The 22,698-nt window shown below is 40.3% G+C and overlaps 1 protein-coding gene across 32 annotated transcripts in view; it reads left to right on the plus strand.

Annotated features, from left to right (window-relative positions):
- Window positions 1–8,605: 8,605 nt before the first annotated feature.
- The window catches only part of LOC126980715 (longitudinals lacking protein, isoforms A/B/D/L-like), a 101,837-nt gene continuing 87,744 nt past the window's right edge, over window positions 8,606–22,698 (plus strand). For 30 of the 32 annotated variants that reach the window (XR_007733470.1, XM_050830920.1, XM_050830934.1 and 27 more), the window contains exons 1-5: window positions 8,607–8,738; window positions 13,557–13,652; window positions 14,637–15,308; window positions 15,732–15,980; window positions 17,040–17,114. Coding sequence is in view for 31 of the 32 variants with exons in the window: in XM_050830920.1 (XP_050686877.1) it covers window positions 13,572–13,652; window positions 14,637–15,308; window positions 15,732–15,980; window positions 17,040–17,114 (1,077 nt within the window). In the remaining variant the exon portion in view is untranslated. Of the gene's footprint in view, window positions 8,739–9,002; window positions 9,157–13,556; window positions 13,653–14,636; window positions 15,309–15,731; window positions 15,981–17,039; window positions 17,115–22,698 lie in introns of those variants that run through there. The other 2 variants (XM_050830905.1, XM_050830904.1) reach the window with 2 other exon arrangements.

Genomic DNA, 22,698 nt, shown 5'->3' on the forward strand with positions numbered 1-22,698 from the left:
ACAATAGTCGACAAGGCATTTTTTGACTTAGCTCGCCGTCAAATTTATTTTGTTTATGCTGAAGTAGGGTAAGCATGTCGTTTTCTTTCAAACAGACCCAACCATGCTCTCTTGACTAATTATTGGTCAGTGTATGACTTGTGTAAGCTTTGAAATGATGTCTGCTAGACATCCCACCTCTTCTCACCTTCCAATGAATTCCATCCACAAGATGGGGGCCCTTTGACCTCAATACCCATCAAGGGGATCAAGAAGGCCTAGAAGTTAAGTTATTTTGGGATGTGGTTCACATAAACTGTATAAAAGTTATGCTTCTTATTACTAAATCATAGAAGGGAAGTCCACTCAGGGTGGAAAACTGTCTATAAAAATGTGTTCTCAGTGATCCTACTTCAATATTCCGTACGCGCTCTACCAAAGGTCATATAGTCTTCAACTTAACGTCAATAAACAGTTAAGGGTATGTACTTTACAATGGTACTTCATTCAGTTACGTGAGTTAAGTAGAAGTGAAGGTATGAAAGGTTGAAGTGAGGTATGTTTTTGCCTCTATGCCCGTGTGGGAGGACAGGCATGCAAAATAACCCCGCGCTTTGAGGGTTAAGAGGGAGGCCTTCAGACATGTACACCAACAGTGATCCAGCCACTAATAGGAAAGTCAGAGAATGAGAGCTGATTTTTTTCCATAGTTGCCACCTCTGATAGATTTAACTGTGAATGCAGGGATGTAGGAAAAATGGGTACTCCTTATTGCATATACAGTGGTGCCTTGGTAAGTTTATAGGCTAAAATAAAAGGGCAAGTGTTTAGAAAATGCCAAAAGTGCAGGTTTCTTTGTAGAATGCTTGTTATTATGTAGTAACTGAAGTTCACTCCCTCTCATCCCTACCCCCTCGAAAAAATCATAATCAAATAGCTCTATAGAACAAGGAAGCTGTTTTCATGTACCAAAAAGAAACTTGACAAATATTGTCCTATACTTCATGGAATTTGTTGTTAGGTGATCTTACACAACCTTTAAATCAGGGGAGCTATGTCAGTTTTTATTTTGTATTATTGTGCATACAATTGTTTTTGGCTAAATCTCTTGTACTTCCACAAAAAAGAGACCAGAATTATTAGTTTGAATATTAGATTTCTTTATTAATTTTTTAGCACATAATGATTACAGAACTTTTGAATATCTTCATTCACACTCTAAATGATTGCTTTACCTCCACTGACACACAATAGTAATAAATCACTTTTTGTCATTACCATTATTTTATTCACTAACAGAAGGAAAATTATGGTATGAGTTGTAGAAATGTAAAACAGTACACAATTTTTTTGTATATTAATCTTATGACAACTTGCAGATTCAACATTTTAAAAGATTATTGTGCAAAATTCATCAAGTCCCATGAGTTTCTCCGTCTTCTAGTGTAAATTTGTTTTCATCTGCAGTCATTTTCAAAGGTAGCTACTCCCCACCCAACAACATAATCTTTTGCCCCACTTAGTTATATATAATTGCCTGATGGCTCCCCTACAACAAAATTGCATTGGAATTTTTTATTTATCCTTAAAGCACAATTTTGATTTGGTGCACATTTTCATGAATGAAGACATTGGTTTGTGTTTGGAAAATATATTTGCTAATTGTTTAAATCATTTTGTATTAAATTCTACAGTAATATTAAAAGGTTTCACATCAACTGTTGTCATTCTGCACCATCTTTTAAAAAAGATATTATGGCTTTTTAGTCATTGCTTACTTAGCATTTGGTGATTTTTTTATTTTTTTTATTTTATTTTATTTGTTTTAAAGTTATAGAAAGATTATATGAATTGCTAAGATGGTGTAGCAGACATGAAGTGTAGTATAATGTTGGCCCTAAAAATTATATATATATATATATATATATATATATATATATATATATATATATATATATATATATATATATATATATATATATATATATATATATATATATATATATTAGCTTTGGCAAGTGATATCTAAACATTGGTACCTTTCTTTCAAGTATAACTTAACAGTGTATAGACTGTTACCTGGTGTTAAATTATTAGTGGCTCAGTTCAGTTGCATTTTTTCAGAACTAGCATATATTAGGGTTTTTGAAAGGTTTACTTTCTTGGAAGCATAGTACACTGCTAATACTGCCAAGGCCATTACAGTATTTCATAGGGGTATTAGTTGAGGCCATGAAAAAAAGAGGAGGAAAACTAAGACATACTAATTTTCCACATGAAATAATTAAAGTAATGCTGTTATACTTGACATTGTTCAGTATCAATATTTTCATATTTGCTTAATATCACTTGATGACTTCCTGATAAATAAGGCATGATACAAATTCATTAGTAAACTGCCTTTATTTTATACTTTGTCATGACTTCCTCAGTTTCTGCTGAATTTTAATAGTTTACAGTTCTAAGCTGATCATCTTAAAAGGATACATTTCACAAATGGAAATATCATTATTACACAATTTCTGGATTGCAGGCTATTAAGATTTTACATATTTCTGGTTCATGTCTCTTCATTAATCTGCTCTATTAGGCTCAGCCATCAACTAAACATTCATAATCATAATCTCATACAAATTTTTGAAACACTTGCACTGTGTTGCCTTTTTGTGTAGATTTGCTGCAATCAAGGTGCAACAGCAGTAAATTTTAGTGTTCACTTCAGGATATATATAGGATGACACACATTTCATGTTTGCAGTAGATTTAGGGTTTTGAGTAGACTTATGAGTGTGGATTTATGAGTGATTCTTTGTTGCTGCATTCTGTGCCACAAGTATTATGAGGAAACAAAATACATCAACAAGAAGAATGCTCATGTAATGGAATGGTGAAGGGGTTTTGTGCATCACTTCCATACAAGTGCAATGTCTTTATTTCTTAGAATGTGAATTCTAATACAGTCAACTAAGGGAGGATTATTTTTATTGAAATACAACTGATGTGTTTCATGGTGTTACTAGAAAACTGATGTTCATTAGCACACATACATACACACACACACAGCCTCAGGTTCCTTCCAGGAAGGTACTGGCTGGCATTCATGAGTCCAGCGCATTATCAGACTGTGGACAAATTACACACACACACACACACACATACATGCAATGTTGCGTTAGCTCAGTGGACTTAGGCTCTGGCCTGTCCAGCTCCAGCCCAGCAGGCTGAGTTTCAACCTCCGCTCGGGCTGAGATTTTTCCGCTGACGAGGATTGATTACTGTCCCCCCTTAAGCAAGGGGGATGGGGTGTGTGGTGTGTGAAGGTCCCAGCAGTACCCAGAGGTCAATTCAAATAAGCCTTGCTCGAATCAGGAGGGTACTTGCTTGTGATGATGAGTTCAGCTTGTGATCAGGCCGTGGTGAATTACACACACACACACACACACACACACACACACACACACATACACACACACAAGGTGTAAGTGTGGGGTTTAAGTTGTGGTGAGGAGTTTAGAAATTCACTGCCAATGCCAAGAGGAGTGCGTGGTTGTGCTTATTCCTACACATTTTTCATCCTCATCAGTAACATCTTTTAACTAGACTAAGCAGCTGAAGTCACCTGCCCTTTTGCCAGGGTTGTAGGAGAATGTTACTTCCACTTGACGGTGCCCTAGCCGAGGCTTCAACACCTGGTCATCACATCTGGAGTCAGCCTCACTATTACCATAAAGTAATGATCTTTGACCCAAGAGGTGTATGTACTTCAACCTTCATCACAGAAACTTCATAAGCATATAAACTGTTGGTTTTATTTTATTCTCTAATGATGTAAATCTTAGTGTCAGAATACCATAGTGGTGCTCTTAACATTTCAAGGAATTTGACCTAATTTGGTGCACCCTGAACATCCATAATTGCTATGTTTAGTTAGTTCATTTTACTTTCATCCAGAGTCCATTTAATGTGGAGTGTTCTCAATTTTTGTCAGTAACATTTAGTATGCCTGTGTAACTTATGCTGGCATTAAATTCTTATATTTTGCAGTTATGCTAGTGGTCTACTTGAGGTGGAATCCTAAATAAATTAACATAATGAATGCTGGCTTCCTTTTTTGGAAAAAAAATAGTTTCCTAAGTTTTAAGATTAGATAATTTTGACTTTAGTTTGGGGACTCAAGTTAAGATTTATGGTTTTCAGCTTATGAATTACCATTGGCATTTGGAAGACATGTTCCAGATAAACTAGATTGGAAGGAAATATGTTTCCATTACATTGTAACATATATATGCACTTCTACTCCAGAACAGGCTTTTTAGAAATTGTTGATGCCAAATTTGATTTTGTACAATGTTTTTGGCAATCAATTTGTTTTGATTCCTTATTTATGTACATTTCTTGCATTTCTTTTGCCTGTGATCATGTGTCAGGGCAGTTGTGGACATAGGGCCGTATTACAAGTCAAACCCGTGAAGTTTCGGGTCCCTACAAAGGTCAGTTTAGGGGCTGTATTACAAGTCCAATCCGAGAAGTTTCGGGTCCCTACAGAGTTATTCATCCCGACCTTTGTAGGGACCCGAAACTTCTCGGATTTGACTTGTAATACGGCCCATAGTGTCATGAAGTGAGAAAATACTACACAAAATGGTGTAAATTATAATTGTGACTGTTTTGTAATGGCAGGGTTTGAAAATCATTATGATTATCACATTGTGTATCTGAAGTTTAACATATAACCGACTGCTGTGTGCTAGTTTTAAGTGAAAGGAGTTTTGTAAGGTCGCTCCCAAAGCTGGCAACAACTTATTACATGGAGCAGTTTTGAAAGTCTCCATTTACCCACCTCATCTCTGAGGAGAGCATCATCCAACTGTGGTGTGTAACTGAGAAACTCAATAAAATTTTTTTACAGGATATTTTCAATTCTAGTCGACCTTTGCTCTTCGGATAAGTTCTTACATAATTTACCTTGAGATGACATCTAGGGACTGGAAAAGATATGCCCACAAATACCTGAAATGAAGATGATTGATTTTTTTTATTCTAATGGAGGATTTTTTATTTTATTTTTTTATTTATTTAATTTATTATTTTTTTTTATGCAGCAATGAGTGTGATTATCTTCAATAGAAATTCAGTCTTTGTAGAATCAGCAGATACCCATCTACCTAAAAGCCCTAATGCATCTTGTACTTCACATTGATACCTTCTGCTTTCTTGGAAGCCACATTTAAGTGCACTCATTATCAGCCCATATACTCGTTTTAAGTTGCTTTTTTTTTCTGTTGGTAACCCGTGTTGGTAAAGATTCGTATTAGGTCCGTGCCAGTATCTCATTACCTACCTTATGAAACATCAGTATTTCTTCATATGTCTTTTCTACAAACCTTCAACAGTCATGGAAACGCTTTGAAAATCCAATTCCAGGACTTTTTTTTTACTCTTGAAAATAGGGGATAATGTTTACGAAAGCGCGTCGCCTCCTCTGGTGCTGGCCGCGGCGACGCTGCAGCCGCCGCAGCCGCAAAATAGCTCGCAGAGGGCTTAGGGTCGGGGAGCATATTTAAACTACTCCAACCGAACTTTACGACCTACTAACGGGGGGGCTGCGCCCCCCTCGACCCCCCCCTCACGTTTATGTGACTTATTTCAGCGAGGAGGTATTTCTCGCAACACCCGCCGCGGCCAGCGCCAGAGGAGGCGACGCGCTTTCATAAACATTATCCCCTATTTTCAAGAGTAAAAAAAAAGTCCTTGAATTGGATTTTCAAAGCGTTTCCATGACTGTTGAAGGTTTGTAGAAAAGATATATGAAGAGATACTGATGTTTCATAAGGAAGGTAATGAGATACTGGTACGGACCTAAATCGAATCCTAACCCCCGTGTTTATTGTATTTCATATCCCCCCTCATCTCTCTCTCTCTCTCTCTCTCTCTCTCTCTCTTTAAACAGGGTTTACAAAAGATTGTGCTAAAGTTGAAGGTTTTAAGTTTCATCTATCTATAGCTATATACAAGATTACACATAGTGAGTTACTGCCTAGAGGTCCTAAGCCAGCTGTTCACCTCCCACTTGAAGTCTTGAAGTGACACACGATGGTGGAGGTCGGTGTGGCGAACAAGCTGGTTCCACAGGCGGCTGTAGTGGGGCTGGAAGGAGCGGAAGTGGTGTTCTGTCCTAGAGAAGGGTACAACCACTTGTTCCTGCATGTGGGGTGCTGCTCGGGTGGAGTGTATGGGGCTTGGGGGCGCGTGGAGCTTGAGAGCTTCTTCTTCTTCGGGATTTACCCCCTAAAAAGGGGGAACGGGCCTTTGTCCGTAGACGGCCCGTCGCAGGGGGGAACCCGCCGCTGGCGTGCGGCGGGTGTGGGGAAGCCTCCGCCGCCGCCACAGCCACGGGTAGAAGCCGGCGAGCAGCGACGGAGGCACGGGCCCTCCGAGCAATGCAAGCTCGTTGCGGGTCTAGGGACGCCTCCGCCGCCGCCACAGCCACGGGTAACAGCCGGCGAGCAGCGACGGAGGCACGGGCTCTCCGGGCAGGCGCCCAGTAGACACCCGTAGCGGTGCACGGGCGAGCAGCCGACCGGTCGACTTGACTGCCGCGGTGGGGCCCTAAGCGAGGATAACCAGGCGGGTCAACCACGCCGCCGCAGAAGGACCCCCCAGCTGCTCGCCCGAGGACGAGGAGTGCTGGCGTTCCATTGTTGAGAGCTGCCAGGTGGGGGGGGTGTTTAGGTTGTGTGCCTTGAACATTACACACAGGCCTGCCAGGGAGCCACGCGCGTGCTGAGGACCTGTGCGCTGTATATATATATATATATATATATATATATATATATATATATATATATATATATATATATATATATATATATATATATATATATGTGTATATTTGGTATCAACAGAAAGCAAATTAAATGTATTATTCATAAATGGGAAGAAATAGGGTTGAATACTAAATAAAATAAAATAAAATAAAATAACATGTATAATAAGGCACCTAATATAGGTTGATTTATATAGTGAAATGATTATATAAAAATAGTAACTTTTTATATAGATATCTTAAAATTATTTCATTACAAGATAGTCAACATATTGAAGTGTTCATATATGAATTCTTATGCAGATATATTAATTTTTGTGTCGTCAGGAAGGTTTTTCGTCGCGGCGCGTGAAATGAGTCAGATTCGGTGAATTTTCGTCGCGACTTCTGGTCAAGCTCGAACAAAAACTACTGAAACTAGGAAGGCGTGCTTGGTGGCAAATGAAAGCTATATTAATACAGATTAATAATCAGAAAAAAATTGGTAAGCACTAAATAAATAAATAAAAAGTTATAAGGCAAAAACTAGGACGTGTCCAAATCGCGGCAAAAGGGCCGAAAAACAGGCTATTTGTGACGTGTGAACATGTTGGAGATAAAGGTTACCACATGGAGAAACAGTTAATGAGGATTACTTCTGAAAAAAAGATATGTGAGTGTCATAATCAACAATAAATTATAAGTTGTGCTGACCATCTAGCAGTAAAAGTGAATAAAGCCAATAAATTAGTGGGATTAATTAGGAGAACCTTTGTTGCATTGGATGCTGAGATATTTAAACCCTTGTTTAGTTCATTGGTAAGACCACATATAGAATATGCCAATTAAGTATGGAGTCCTTACCTGGTGAAAGACATTGAAATGGTGGAAAACGTTCAGCGAACGGCTACTATAGGATGGTACCTGAACTTATATAGAGGACTTATCTACGAAGAGAGAATGAGGAAACTACGCAGAGACCTTGGCTGAGACTACCGATCGACACCAGCGTAATATAAAAGAGCACGGGGAGATCTAACTGAGGCCTACAAGATTATCACTGGGAAATATGATAATGCATGTAGCGAAGGAATATTGAAACTTAAGAGAAGAAACCCTGCAGCAGCAGGGGGAATTCACTGAAACTTTTTAAGTCAAGATCACGGTTGGATGTAAGAAAGTATGCTTTCCCAAGTAGAGTACGTGGTAAACAACTGCATGGAATCAACTGCCTGAGTGGGTGGTGACGTGGCAGCAACCTCAGTTTACCTGCAACAATAAACTATCAATCAATCAATCAATCAGTATCTGTAAGTGTAGTGCTGCGGCGGGCTGATGAGCGAGCCGCCTCCCATAACCCATTGAGCGAATGGGGTACCTCTTTGGCCAAAGAGGTACCCCATTCGCTCAATGGATTATGGGAGGCAGCTCGCCCATCAGGGCGTCGCCGCACTACACTACAGTCTTTATTTCTAGGCAAAATATGATGCTTTTTATTATCTGGTGGGTTTGTCAGTTCAAGCTTGGCGGGCCGGGCGGCCGCCGTGATTGGCGCGGGGGTGGGCGTCCCGCTGCGCCGAGCCGAGGGAAAGAAAAGGAGACACGAAAAGCATACCAAACGACCTTCAGAATGCTCCTCAAAAGTGGGAAGACGTTGAAAATCCAAGAAAAAGTCCCCAAAAAGAATTTAAAAGCACTACATGTGTAAAGAAGAGGAGGAGGAAAGTGGGGTCCAGGAGGGAGGAAGAGTAGGAGAAGCAGGAGGGAGGAGGAGGAAGAGCGGGATCCAGCAGCAGGAGGGAGGGAGGAGGAGGAAGAGCGGGATCCAGCAGCAGGAGGGAGGGAGCGGGAGGGAGGAGGAGGTAGGACGGAGAGAGACGCCATGTTTGCTTTGTGTGGGCCAGGCAGAGAGATGAGTGCCCGGCGGTTGTGTCAGCTTTAACGGCGGAACAAAGTAAGTCAGCGGCAGGTAGCGCAGTGCCATAGCTCAACAGTCACACCTGGATGGCCCTGATGCCCATCCCGCCACCTAAACGTCGGAGATACGCTAGAAAATCGGAAAAATAACAGTCGGCTTGGTGACGCCTGTGTAGTGGCGACGCGCGGCCTCACAGCGCAGCCCCGACCCTCCGCTCGCCCCGTACAGCCTTTCTTCCGTACTTTGGCCTGCTGGGGAGTCACATTTTGCAGGGTTCTGAAGACAGTACGTGAGGGCAGGGCAGGTGGAGGCGTCAGTGGTGGCGGGGACGGGGTGGCAGGACGCTCCCTTTGTGCCGCCGCCTCCGCCATCAGCCCCCCTCCATCCTCTCGGCGCCCCTGCCATCACCGAGGCGCCAGCGTGTCCCTCCTCCCTCGCCCTCCCAGCATGCTGTGTGTGTAATGCAAGGCTGGTTTTTTTTTAAAGGCCTGTGGTCGGTATTTAAGACGCTTTCTTCTCGTACATCAATCATTTTTAAAGTCCAGAAAAGAAGTTAACTGTCGGATGATATTGACTGTGGTAACCATCTCTTGCGAAGCTAATACTTACAGTATGGATTCATTTTAGGTCCCTGAATGCAGTGCAGTAATAAATGATTTTCGGGAAATAGAAGGAGGGGTCGTTGGGTGCGAAGCACCCCTGCTAAGGGGGTCGAGGGGGATCCCGTTAGGTAGATTAAGGGAAAGTTTATTTATTTAAAGTTTCCTCTATTAATATTAAAATCATGTTCAGATACTATGGTCCATTAAAAATCATCGTAAGGTCAGGTCAGTTACCAGTTTTCCAAGATAGAGTTTAAAAAGATCAAAAAAAATACAGTTTTCGTTTTATGTTTAAATTTTGCTAAGTAGTTGTTTTGTGTTGCGAAATATTTACAGCCATAGGTTTCGCTATCGTATTTTCATGTAAATCGTAATTTTTAACAAAAATTACCAAAAACACTCAAAACCAAAATCTAAAAAAATTTTTCAAAAAAATTATCTTTCAAAATGTTCAAACACCTAAACTAAATGTGTAGTGAGAAAATGTTCCAGTTGTATTTTTTTCTGATTTTTTTTGTTTATTTTTTTCTTTTTTTTTAAAAGTTTTTTACATATTTTGTTAGTTATTGCATTTTTTTATTAGTTATTGCATTTATTTATATTACATTTATTTATTTACTACATTTTTTACACATATATATTACTAATACAACATATACTACAAATATGTATAATATCAAATAGTTACAATTTATAAATATAATGTATTCTCAATGCGTATTTCGTTTCCTTTCTCCAGTGAGTTGATGGATGACTGAGTGATGATTCATTGGTTGATGATTCTTGGCGCTGGGGTGTGCTCAGGGGGGTCCTCACTTGTCTTCATGTTCTTGGGTGTGTTTTTTTTGTTGAGGGCTCCACTTTTTACAAAGACACGCCTTCCCTCAACTCAAAAGATACATATTCTACACTCATACTATGCCAGCATGTAGCGTGTCCCCTTTCTTCTTCCTCTCTTTTCTTCTTCTTCTTTTCTTTTCTTTTATCGTATTATCCCACCATATCAAAAAGCCTACAGCAGAAAAATAACAGCATAAACCCTTGTGTACAAGATTTAAAAGTCACCCCAGTGCTCTTGTGGCGTCCCTTCCTTTAAAAGTTTTTTCCCCGCCGCCCCCATGTTCTCCTTAGTCATATATTTTTTTTTAGTTTTTCCTCTGAAATATAAAAAAAAAAAAAAAGTATTCTTGACCCCATTTTTCCATTCCAGCTGTTCCGCCCCCCCTTAAGTTAGGTTGGGATAATTTAAATTCAACCGACATGCAGTGTGGGCCGACGGAAATATGCAGTGTGGGATGGGACAAGGTGGCAGTGGGGGTGGGTCCACTACGTGGGCTAGTGGTGGGAGTGGGACAGCAACGGGTGCACCTCAGGCATTGAAAAAATGATTTAGTGATTTCTAGAAAAAATAAAATACTATTTCCTTAATTAAAAGCATATTTTGTCCAGAAATAATCATTCAGTCTCAAAACTTGTAGGCTACCCTCTTCTGAATAATCCCCAATGCTTCCCCCCCACCCCCCTCATGATTATGTTCATTGTGCAGAAATTTTGTCAAACTACCTCCAGGGTCATAAAACTACCCCTGGAGATACCCACAAATCCTACGAAAGCCTTGTTAAATGTATGTGCTTGGCTGCCAAAATGTTTGAGAATGTGACCCTATATCTCCTTCCCCGGCACAGTTGTCACAGGGAGGCCTTAGTAGTAAGACAGTGATATAGGTTTTAATCCCTAAAGCAGCGGTTCCCAAAATGTGGTGTGCACACCCCTGGGGGTGCGTGAACTGATCACTAGGGGTGCGTAAGGAAAAAATAATGTAATGGCAGATTTTGTCTCGTATGCTGTACGCTTCAGCAGAGTTGTCTGTTCTTTGTTTGAAACTTACCCAGACACTGAGCGCATTCATCCACCCCCCAGGTACATTTTTGTTCAGTTTGGATAGCCATCGCTCAGAGCCTCGTACTTTGCGAGCACGAAAGGTAAATCTTAGGAATAGTGGCTCCTAGTGGGTGTGCATTTAGGGCACGGTGTGGTGGTAATTACAACATTTCTAGCACATACAACGGGGTTTTGACAAGCGGACAGGCGTGTTTATGTCACAAGGGGTGTATTTTTCCACGCTGGCTTCATGATTTCTTCCAAGTCAATGGGCGATGAGACTGTGAGCACCGGGGTGAAGAAAGGGAGGAGCCCGTGAGGAAAAATACAACCCTTGTGACATAAACACGCCTGTCCGCTTGTCAAAACTCCGTCGTATGTGCTAGAAATGTTGTAATTACCACCACACCCTGCCCTAAACGTGCACCCGCTAGGAGCCGCTATTCCTAAGATTTACCGCACAAAATTTCAGGAAATCGACGGGACCTTAGTACTGCTCGAATATGGGGGTGCGTGGACTTGGTCACAGCCTGGGAGGTGGTGCGTGGCCAGAAAGGTTTGGGAACCGCTGCCCTAAAGGATGGGTGACCGCAATCATGTATGGCGCCTAAGGGACGTAATGTCACCCTTGCCCCTATTAACATCCTATTCCCATCTTCTCTTGTTATCAATTATGACTACTGTTACCATATTCATCTCTCTTACATGGAAATTTCAAGTATCGTGTTAATTTCCTTAAGATAGATAAAGATAAATATCAGAACATTTCCAAAAAATGTTACAAAGAATTTCACCCCTAATAAATTCTCTGAAATATTCCTGGAAAGTTTCAAAAAATTTGCAGATAATTATCCCACCTCAACATTCCTAGGTAATATTAGAGGAAAGTGTGCCTGATGGCATGCTCCCTTCCTCCATGTATGCAGACATTAAGGAGTTCTCCTCAGCATGCGGTTCCATTATCATTGTCAGTGGTTCACCGGGAGTCTGGTGGAGGTGGTGTGAAACATAGGGCGTGGGCTGCTGTTAACCTCAGGACACAGTAATTTTGCCACAGATGTACAACTAATGGTGGGAAAGCATAATCATCATCATCATTATTTCATCGACACTTGCTCCTAGGAGCTTCCACCAGGGGATGGCCACGGCAGAAGAGTTTCCAACTTTCTCTATTCAGACATTCATTCCTTGCCTGCTCAAAGTTTCTCAAAGATCTTTCCCCCCTCTCCCTAAGATACTCCTGCACCCTATCTCTCCATTTCACTGGAGGTCATCCTCTTGCATTCCCTCCCTCTGTCTCACTCACATACACCCTTCTAGTCATCTTACTCTCTTCCATTCGCTCCATGTCGCCAAACCACTTTAAAGTCTGTCGCTTCACTTCTTCCACCACTCCACACTTCTTCCCTTCACCCCCTTGACACATTCCAAAACGCTCATACGCACTTTCATTACTCATTCCATCCATTCTACTCACACCACAAGCACTCCTCAAATAACTCATTTCCACTGCCTGCACTCTAGACCTCTGACTTTCATTCCAGGCCCATGTTTCACTTGCATATGTGAGGGTTGGTACTATTATTGTATTTCTCAAATCCCTCTTTACTTCCATGCTCACACTTATGCCATTCATGATTCGTCCCAAAGACCCTACCACCCTTCTTCCTTGCATTGCCCTGTCTCTTCTCTCCCTCCGTACCACCATGCTTACACATAACTGATCCAAGGTACTTAAACTCATTGACCTCCTCCATTTCTTCACCCTTCAAAATTATTTTGCATTATTTTTCACATTCAATTCCCACTCTATATGGGCATACAAAATCTACAACCTCACTTCTACTTTGCTCACAAACCATCACTTTACTTTTGTTGACATTTACTTTCAGCTTTCTCCTTTTACACACACCATCAAAAACACTGACCAAATTTTGTAAGTCACTTTCATTTTCTGCAATGAGCACTGTGTCATCAGCAAACAGTATCGAATTCAGTACCCACTTCCTTCCCTCAGCGAACATTTTTTCTCTAACTTCCCCAAATTTGCCCTTCATTTCTCTAATAACCCCATCCATATAAATATATGTTGAACAACCATGGTGACATGACACATCCCTGCCTTTAACCCACTTCGTGGAAAGCAAAGGACATTAATTCCTGTCTGAACCCAGGTGTGAATTTCCATCACCCGAGTAAATGGGCTAAAGCACTCTGTTGTCAAGAGTGACAAAAGACTTGAGTAGCCAATATTTTACTAGATTTTCAGAAAAAAAAAGTTCAGGGAAATAATGTGAATAAGGATTTTTAGTCAATGAGTATATTTTTGCCATTGGTTGAGTATATCTGACATTTGTATTCATTATTTCAGAACAAAACAACAACCATGGCAAGTGGGTTGTTGTCCCTCAAGTGGAACAACCACCGCAGTACCTTCTTCCACATCCTCGCCACCATCCGGAGCAAGGTGAGATGGGCAATGTTTGATGCTACTTTAGTATGCATTCTATGCGGCCTTTTCTACTTTAGCTTGCGGTCTACCATCATATTTACAGTTCAGCGTGCAGTCTACCTCATTACATGAACCTTATACTGCAGGATAATGAAAACAAGCTGAATTGTGCTGATTAAAAGTTTTATTATATGACACCAATGAAAATCATCAAATCGTAACCATAACAAATGCTAAATAGCATATCAAAGTTAAGAATACGTAATCATTGGACAATGCTAAACTACATAAAAACAACAACATTTAGATCCTGTAACAGTATACATCTTGTATATCATTTAGGAATGTCACAAACATATCAGCTGCATCTTTTCTGAGTATTTTCCAATAGATATGATCAAGGTATGACTGAAAAAGCTCACTACTGACTCCTCTCATTTTCTTTAAAATCTTTGTTTGCATTCAACCATTATCATTCAGCTTGTGTGTGTGCTCCTAGCTGTTGGTGGATCTACATAATGTTGTTGGTAGTTCACTGTAATACGGCGGTAACACATGGCATTTAGATTACTGACCTGACTGTGGTCAAATCATTAACTCTGGCCAAGCTAAGGTCTCCTGAGACAGGTCAGGTCATTCAGGTGTCAGGTGAGGAGCACTCAGGTTACAATACAACATCAGATGAGGTCTCAGGAGACAGGTCAGGTAGACCACACTAAAGTAGCACCACACTTGGCACCTACTGGGGTAGTCTACAAATACTGCTGTAGACTGCACACTAAAGTAGCACCATACTTGGCTCCTACTGGGGTAGACTACAAATGCTGTTGTAGACCGCCTACTAAAGTAGCACCCAATGTTTTCTGTTGTCGTACAAGTGAATTTGCAGATCAAGACAAAACTGAAACTTGCATCCTGTCTTTGGTGTGATATAAATAAATTGAATTTTATAAATGCTTGTAATGATACAAAATACTATTGTTGTCTTCTTCTTTTCAGGAATCCTATTGTGATGTGACTATAGCCTGTGATGGAAAATTTTACCCAGTGCACAAACTGGTGTTATCAACATGTAGTGATTATTTTGAACAAATGTTTGAAAGGACAAACTGTAAGCATCCAATTATAGTGTTAAAAGACATTAGAAGTCAGGAACTAGAAGCTTTATTAAACTATATGTATGTGGGTGAAGTTAATGTACTTCAAAATGAATTAGCTGGTTTAATAAAAGCAGCAGAATGCCTTATGATTAAAGGCTTAGCAGTACCTGATGAATCTCCCTCAAAAGAGAGCAAAGAAAACAAGCGAACTTATGTCGGTACAGAGGACAGTCCGTTGTCAAAACGGAGAAAAAGAGATGAGGAAACTAGACCATCTCCCTCTCAGAACCAGCAAATTCACAGAGAGTCGAGAGACAGCACAGCAAACAGCCAATCCCAAAGACAGTCCAGTAGTGCCTCAATTCCAACTCCCTCCCCAACGGTGGCGAGAGCACCGCCCAACCCGATCTCCCCCTCTCCGTCAGCGGGAAGTGCCTCTGAGTCTGTGTCAGAGGATTGTAGTCAAGCTCATAGTGAGGTGAATGAGCAGCCCAGCCTTCCAAATGCACAGGAGTCAGTGCATCGGACGGTGGAGCAGACATCTAGTCAGTCGCAGGAGGCAGTACCTGAGGTGAGCTGACTTGGTGTATTGTTTATGGTCTGCCTCACTTTGTAGGATGAGTGAATGAGTGAGTGATTCGTTATACTGCAAAATGCCTAAAGATAACATTGGGTGCCATTAGTGTAAATTTACTCCCTAAGTTGTGATATTTGTTTTATATAATGAAGCATTGCAAAACTGATTAGTTTCCACTTCCCAGTAAAGTAACATTTCTTTAATTACCATCTCAGTGTTGGTTTATACTTCACATTTCAGTATCCTTCCACCCAGGCTAGCCATTTTAAAGGATTTAGAAAGAAGTATGCCATCTTAAAAGAAATATGTTTGTAAGGGCCTATATTGTAGCCTTTGGGAACAACAAAATTAGTTTTGCTGTTTTCCGGGATATCAACTTTACAGAATGTTATGATGTAATTAATTTGATATTTACAGGTAATATTAGATGAACCTGGTGTTAAAGAAGAACCCCAGGAAATAGAGGAAGAAATTACAGACACAAAGGAAATATTTGAGTCCCATCACTTTGAGCACCCTGGGGAGGGGGATTCAATGAGTGACCAGGGCACAGCTGGTGGGGGTGGAGGACCAACTGGGTTTGAGTCCCAAATGTTGGCCTCTCAACCACAGTCCATGGAGGATCTTGTTGCGCAGGCCATCCCAGGATCTTCAGGCCTGCAAGGGGTATGCATTTTCTAGTCACTTAACCACCACCACTACTGTTTTCCTATATCTGTACATCAGTAAAGTAGAATGGAGTATTAAAAGATATTGTCCTGTGAAATTTGCTGCACTACACAATGCTACACATTGAGTCTCTTGACTGGTTTTCCCTCTACTTTAGCTCTTTCTTTATTTTTAGTGTATCAGTAAAACAACAGTACACACCTAGGAAACACAAAACCATATCAACACACTTAGCCTATACTTCTGTAGTAGGACATAGATTTTGCACCTCCCTTCATCCTACGTGCTGTGAATTGCATTTCATTTGCATGTCTTTTATATGTTTTTATTTTTTTGTTTTTTTTTTATTTTTTATTTTATTTTTTTTTTTTACTCGCCTTTTGCTTTTTGCTAATGTCACACCACAGCTTTTGCTGCTTCATAGTCAGTGCCAGGATTCCCTTATGAAGAATTTTGTGCTGCCAACACACCAAAATCTTTTATGTACGAAAGTTTTTGTAACCAGTTGCATTTTTACTGCTCTACCTACCTTGTGAGATTATCTGCCTGTTGCCTGATGGAGCACCAAGGTATTTCAGTTTACCCAACAACCATTTCCAGTGCTATTTAATTTAATTTCCATTTTTTCCCCTTCATTTCATTTAAATTTTTTACTGATTCTTCATTACACACTCATTTCTCTGCATTCCCTTTCTAATAATTTTCTTTTATCTAGAAATTTTAAATTAGTTTCAAAATTTTCATGACCTACCTTCTCATTTGTCATTATATCAAATCCTAAGATGTAACTTCTTGTCATGTGATTTTCTTTCAGCCATCCTTGCAACAATATGCCATTTCCTCTTATTTCCAATGCAGTCTACCATTTTCCTTTATTTACAGTCATTCAAACATTATAGCTATTTGCCACTTAGTAAAGAAGCAATGGCTTCAGTCATTTGAATGATCAACCATGTCGAACTAATAACTTTGGTTACTGCACTGTCTGAAAACTGATTTTGAAACTTTTTGCTAATAGACTTTTTAAGTAATTTGTGCATATTTGTCACATTTCAGAACTCCCTATGGGAAGGGGAGGGAAGCTTTCCTATGGAAGGTTTTTCTGGAGATGGGTCACGGCCTCCTCAGATGGTGAGTGTTCCACTAGCACTGTTCTTAAGATGCCATGTGGTTTCCTTGCTGTTTTTATTCATATTTGTGTTTACATGTCATGCCAAGGAAAATGCTTGGGCAATTGTCTGTAGCATGTATGTTTATGGAGCTACCTTTGTTTTCATTGCAAAATTACCTCCTTACTTAGATTCATGTAGTTTTGAGAGAAGGGTAGTGATATTTTACCTTATAGTTAATAGTTCTGAAGCCTAGGTATTTGCACAATATTGAGTTTCAGGATAAAAGTTAGTTAAAGTACATTTAAGGTTCCTTAGGTGTTAGCCACTATGATTTTATTAATTGTAGGACCTACTAGCAAATCAAATCATGTCGTACAAGGCAGTCAATGTACATAAACACGCACATTCACAGCCAAGCACAAACCGTCATTCACAAGACTTGGTAGAGGTAATTGTTGATTGGAGGAAAACGTTGGTTGATGTAAGAAAGGCAATGGTTCCAGCTAGGTGAATCTGTTTTCAGTGAATGTACAGAGATCTTTAGGTTTGAAAGAGAACAAACATAGTACTCATGTACAGAAACAGGGATACAAAAGGAATACTACAACAAAGTTTAAACTCACCCCATGAAGAATGGGATGGAGCAATTTTGGTTAACATAATTGTCATGGATAACAACCTACCATTCCTGTGAAAGTAAAGTGTAAAATTAACGTATCCAGTCAGTCCTAACATGCGTTGCATGGTTGAAGATATTTTAATGGCTATTGAGAATAAGAAATAGACTGGCAGGTCACATCAAGCCTTGAACAGATACTGTGGACAACCAAAAGTAATAAGTGGCAACCCTGAAATTGTAGAAGGATCAGGTCGAAAGATGATACCAGATCATTTGCTGGGGCAGGATGGAGATTACTAACATCAAACAAAGATGAAGAACATTGGGAAAGTCCTGTGTCCTGCAGTGGACTAGTATTGGCTTAACCTGGTAGCAGCGACGGGCCAAATTTGTGGCTTTACCGTGTACCATCGACAGACCAAATTCTTGCCTTGACCTGAACCCCCAAAAATCGAGGATACAAACTGATCACAAATGCGTTGATACGTATAATATAATGGTTTGCATGAGTGATGATTTGTTCTCATTAATTCGCTTAGGAGCCTGTAACCCTTTCGTTGCTAAACGCTCACAGCGAGCACTAGCGTAACTTGCCGGTGGTGCTAAATGCTCGTTGCTAGCTCCAGTCGCACTCAAATTTCCCGCGTATGAGAGTGTTTCAACATAATTTCTCACCCCACAGCATTGCCAATTCAGTGGGTTTAACATGAAATTTGGTGGAAAATCATATCAGCCTAGTGCAGAAAATCTATGGACAAGTAACTGGTGGATGTTGTTGACCAATATAGCGGCATTTTTGCTTAGCTTCACCTATCACATGACTGATATTTTGACCAAATAGTTGTAAATTTTGCAGTTGGAAATACTGCCCTGCCAGCACTCCATCATCAAGAGATCTACTCAGTAGTTGCCTTACGACTGACCGTCGCGCACGCATAAATGTACGTCTTCACAGGCAACACCTCCTGAACGTGCCTGTATGTTTGCAGGAGAGGCTTACATTACCGAATCTTATGGATCTTGGCCTCCTCTTTCCAATGGTGTTTTTGTCTTTTAGCTGTGATGTGATGAATAATATTTGAGATACAGAGGTTAAAAGCGCGAGCACTAGCGTCACTTGCTGGTGGTGCTAAAAGCTCGCTGCGAGCGCCAGTTGCACTCACAGCAAAAACCACCCCCTGAACGTGCCTGTATGTTCGCAGGAGAAGCTTACATAACCGAATCTTATAGATCTTGGCCTCCTCTTTCCAATGGTGTTTTTGTTTTGTAGCTATGATGAATAGTTTTTGAGATACAGCGGTTAAAAGAGATCGCCTTCCTCCGCTGGAGTGCCCGAGCATGCCTGGGGGGATAGTCTCGTTGCAAGCGTTTAGCAAGGAAAGGGTTAACCCTTTCAATACATGATGCAGATGTCGGCGTCACAGCATGGAAAGGGTTAAGAGGAAATGGAAGAGGATTAATCCTCTTCTAAACCTCTTAATCCTTTCCATTTCCTCTTAATCCTCTTCTAAATCTCTTAGGAGGAAATGGAAGAGGTTTAGAAGAGGATTAACCCCCTCGGTGCCACGCATTTTTTTGCAAAAACCTTCCCCTGGTGACAAGCAAATTTGGATTTTTTGTTTTTTGCGGAAAAGTGTTCAGAATGATTAGACAACACATACTTGATACATGTTACTACTCACTTCTTCAGATTTCCATGATTTCTAGGCACCGGAAGATTCCGATATTTGGAATTTTACATCCCGTTGACTTACTCGCCCCAGGGAGCTCGTCTATCAAACTTCGGCCTTTTGGCCTGAGAGGCAGCAGAGGGTTCGAAAACCCTCCTTGCTTGGGCATAATGCGAGTGGCGAGGCATTGGCACCTCACTTTCCTCAGCACTCGAGCTACCACTATCACTATATACATATAATCTTTATCAAGGTCACTTTCAAACTCAAAGTCACTCGAATCACTATCCGTGAGGTCACTAGGGGTTTCATCAAGGGCAGGAGCAAAGTTGGACGTTCGCAAAATATGCTTTGCGCTGTATCTCAAAAACTATTCATCACAGCTAAAAAAACAAAAACACCATTGGAAAGAGGAGGCCCAAATCTATAAGATTCGGTTATGTATGCCTCTCCTGCGAATGTACAGGCACGTTCAGGGGTTGTTGCCTGTGAACTCTTACGTCAGTGTGCTCGCGACGGTTGGCCATATTGAGGCAACTGCAGAGATCTCTTGATGGGGTGCTGGCAGAGTAGTATTGCTAACTGCAAAATTTACAACTATTTTGTCAAAAAATCAGTCCGGTGATAGGTGAAGTTATGCAAAAATGCTGTTATATTGGACAACATCCACCAATTACTCATCCGTAGATTTTCCGCGCTAGGCTGATATGATTTTCCACCAAATTTAGTGGAAAACCCACTGAATTAGCAATGCTGTAGGGTGAGAAATATTGTTGGAACACTCATATGCTGGAAATTTGAGTGTGACTAGAGCTCGCAGTGAGCGTTTAGCACCACCAGCAAATAACGCTACTGCTCGCTGCAAGCGTTTAGCAGTTTAAAGGTTAAGAAGCATGATCCCTGCAGCTACTGGGTTAAGATGATAAATTATGTAAGCTACATGAAAAAATTTGAATGAAGAGATAGGCTCAGTTTCTAGAAGAAAATTGTAGGGTAACAACATGTTGATTTATAGAAAAATTGTTGTGTATGTCAAACTTACTGAGCTTCTGTAGTAGGCAAAGGTGGGTGTATATGCTATAGCTGTGGGTGGTGGCAATGGTCATCTTTGAACAGATGGCCTTTTGAACCTGTGGTAGGTGAGAACCAATTACCCCGGGACACGGGCCAATGTGAAATCAGGGATTGCCACAGTTTACCTTCCCCAGGTTTCCCCAGGTACCTATTTATCAACCAGCCCGAAAGGGAGGTTGAATGGCTTGATGAGGTGCACGCCGACTGCCTGGGCTGGGCTTCGAACCTGGGCCCACGGAGTAGTAAGGCTGTTAGTATTAAGCAGGAGGGAGATAGGGTTTACTGAATCTATCTAGATCTTTTAAAAATGTGGAATGACGATACCTCACAAGATGCTCCATTGGAAAGTGAAAACTTATGGGGAAGTGGAGGGGAAGCTGAAAAGCAGATGGAGAGCTACTTGGAACAATCTCATATTTTGATAACAGGCAACTTACAGTGGAAAGAGGTCCAGAGTTCATATTGCAAGTTAGCAGAAACAGTCTGGACATCTCTCCTCTTTAATGGTAGCTCTTATTCTCCTTCAAGTACTGCAAAAAATCCTAGGACCACTTAAAAAAAAAAGCGCTTAACATGTTAAGAATTGAAAATATTTGTATTCATCAATGACTTGGGAAGGAGCTACTTTGTTTACCCCATGCTATCACTGAAGTAGCATGCTCCACTGCCCCCATGGTTTGACCCATGCAGACATCAAACCTTCTTTTTGGTGCTCCTTGTTACAAAGAAGCGTGATTCATAGCTGAAAATGACAGTTTCTCAATTCTTTTATGCCCACAATTTGCATTTCCTTCAGAATTCTAGTTGCTTCTTTTTCATGGCAGGGGTCTTCTTTGCAAGCACAAATAGGTTTTCGGTATTCAGTTCCTTGTCATTGATGGCTGATTTGTAACTATCCTTTTGACACACACACACACACATACACACACATTGATAAAATTGATAGAAAAGATCCCGCTTTGTATCAAGGCTCTTCATTCCAATGAAATGTTTTGATAAGAGTCAGGTAGAATTGGCATTTCAGGTTTTCAGCCAATGTGTTTCTTAATTATTGACAAATACATGTTTCAAACCATGTGGAAATTAGTGTTATTTAATTCTTCATTCAGTATCAGTTCAAATTCTTATGCTGTGATACTTTTAATTCAGGCATAAATTTCAGGACGCTCAAACACTGTTGAAACTAGTCTGAAAACTGCAATCTTGGGGAGAATAGTGAAAAAAAAATAGGAATTCATTTCCTCTGTTGATCTTTGATGAAAAATTTACATTATTGCAATTGACATTTTACATTGTTAATAGCATTCCCTTTACAGCAACATCAGAATTTGTGTGTAGTGTTTTAGTGACATTTATTTTCAGATTACTTGAGGTGGTTATTCAAATATTTTTATGTAGGACCAGAAACTTTGTAGTTGGTTTTGAGGTTGTAGAAATTTAAAGTAAGGAGGTGTGTTGCATGATATGTTGCTCAATTCAAAACATGATAAACCACATGGTGTCTGATGTATTTTGCTTCCATGTGCTACTAATTTATATTATATATTATTTTTTTAATGATTGTCATTTCTCTAGTTATTTATTGAAAAATGCTCTTGTTTTTTGTTTGTGATAAGTTTACTTTCATTACTTGCCTGTCATATTCAAATCATCATCATCGTCATCTGTTTAATGTCAGTTGTTCGTATACTAATCTCCTCTGAGATTAGATGGTTGATGATATGTTCCCAATTGTTTCTGTCCATTGCCTCAGCCTCCAGTGCCCAATGCTGCCAAATTCTCTTAATACAGTGTCCAAGTCTTCTTTGGCTTGCCTGGTAGACAGTAACCTGGGACTCCATCCATATCCATATGTGTGAAACATTTAAAAGAGTACGGTTTCAATAGATTTTGAATTCAGGTTGAGTGAATGCTTTTATTTCCTCCAGCTTAGGACTGAAAAAGATCTTTTTTCCACAAATACATAGTCAATTCAAGTATACATTTTCTACCCCCATACATACATATATATGCTCCAAATGGCTATACCTAATGGTGATGGCATATAAACTTAATTTTTTTGAAGATGGATACAGAGCTAAATACAATTGTAGCAATTGAGTATCTGATAAGAAATATAGACTTTAGAAGTGAATATATTTTGAAATACTGTACTTGATGGTAAGCAATGTAAATAATCATATTGCTAGCCAGCCAGTTCGTGGACACAGTGTTTGTTGTTTCCTACATTTCTTTTAGCA

The sequence above is a fragment of the Eriocheir sinensis genome, chromosome 45 (genome assembly GCF_024679095.1).
Source record: "Eriocheir sinensis breed Jianghai 21 chromosome 45, ASM2467909v1, whole genome shotgun sequence".
Taxonomy (NCBI): Eukaryota; Metazoa; Arthropoda; class Malacostraca; order Decapoda; family Varunidae; genus Eriocheir; species Eriocheir sinensis.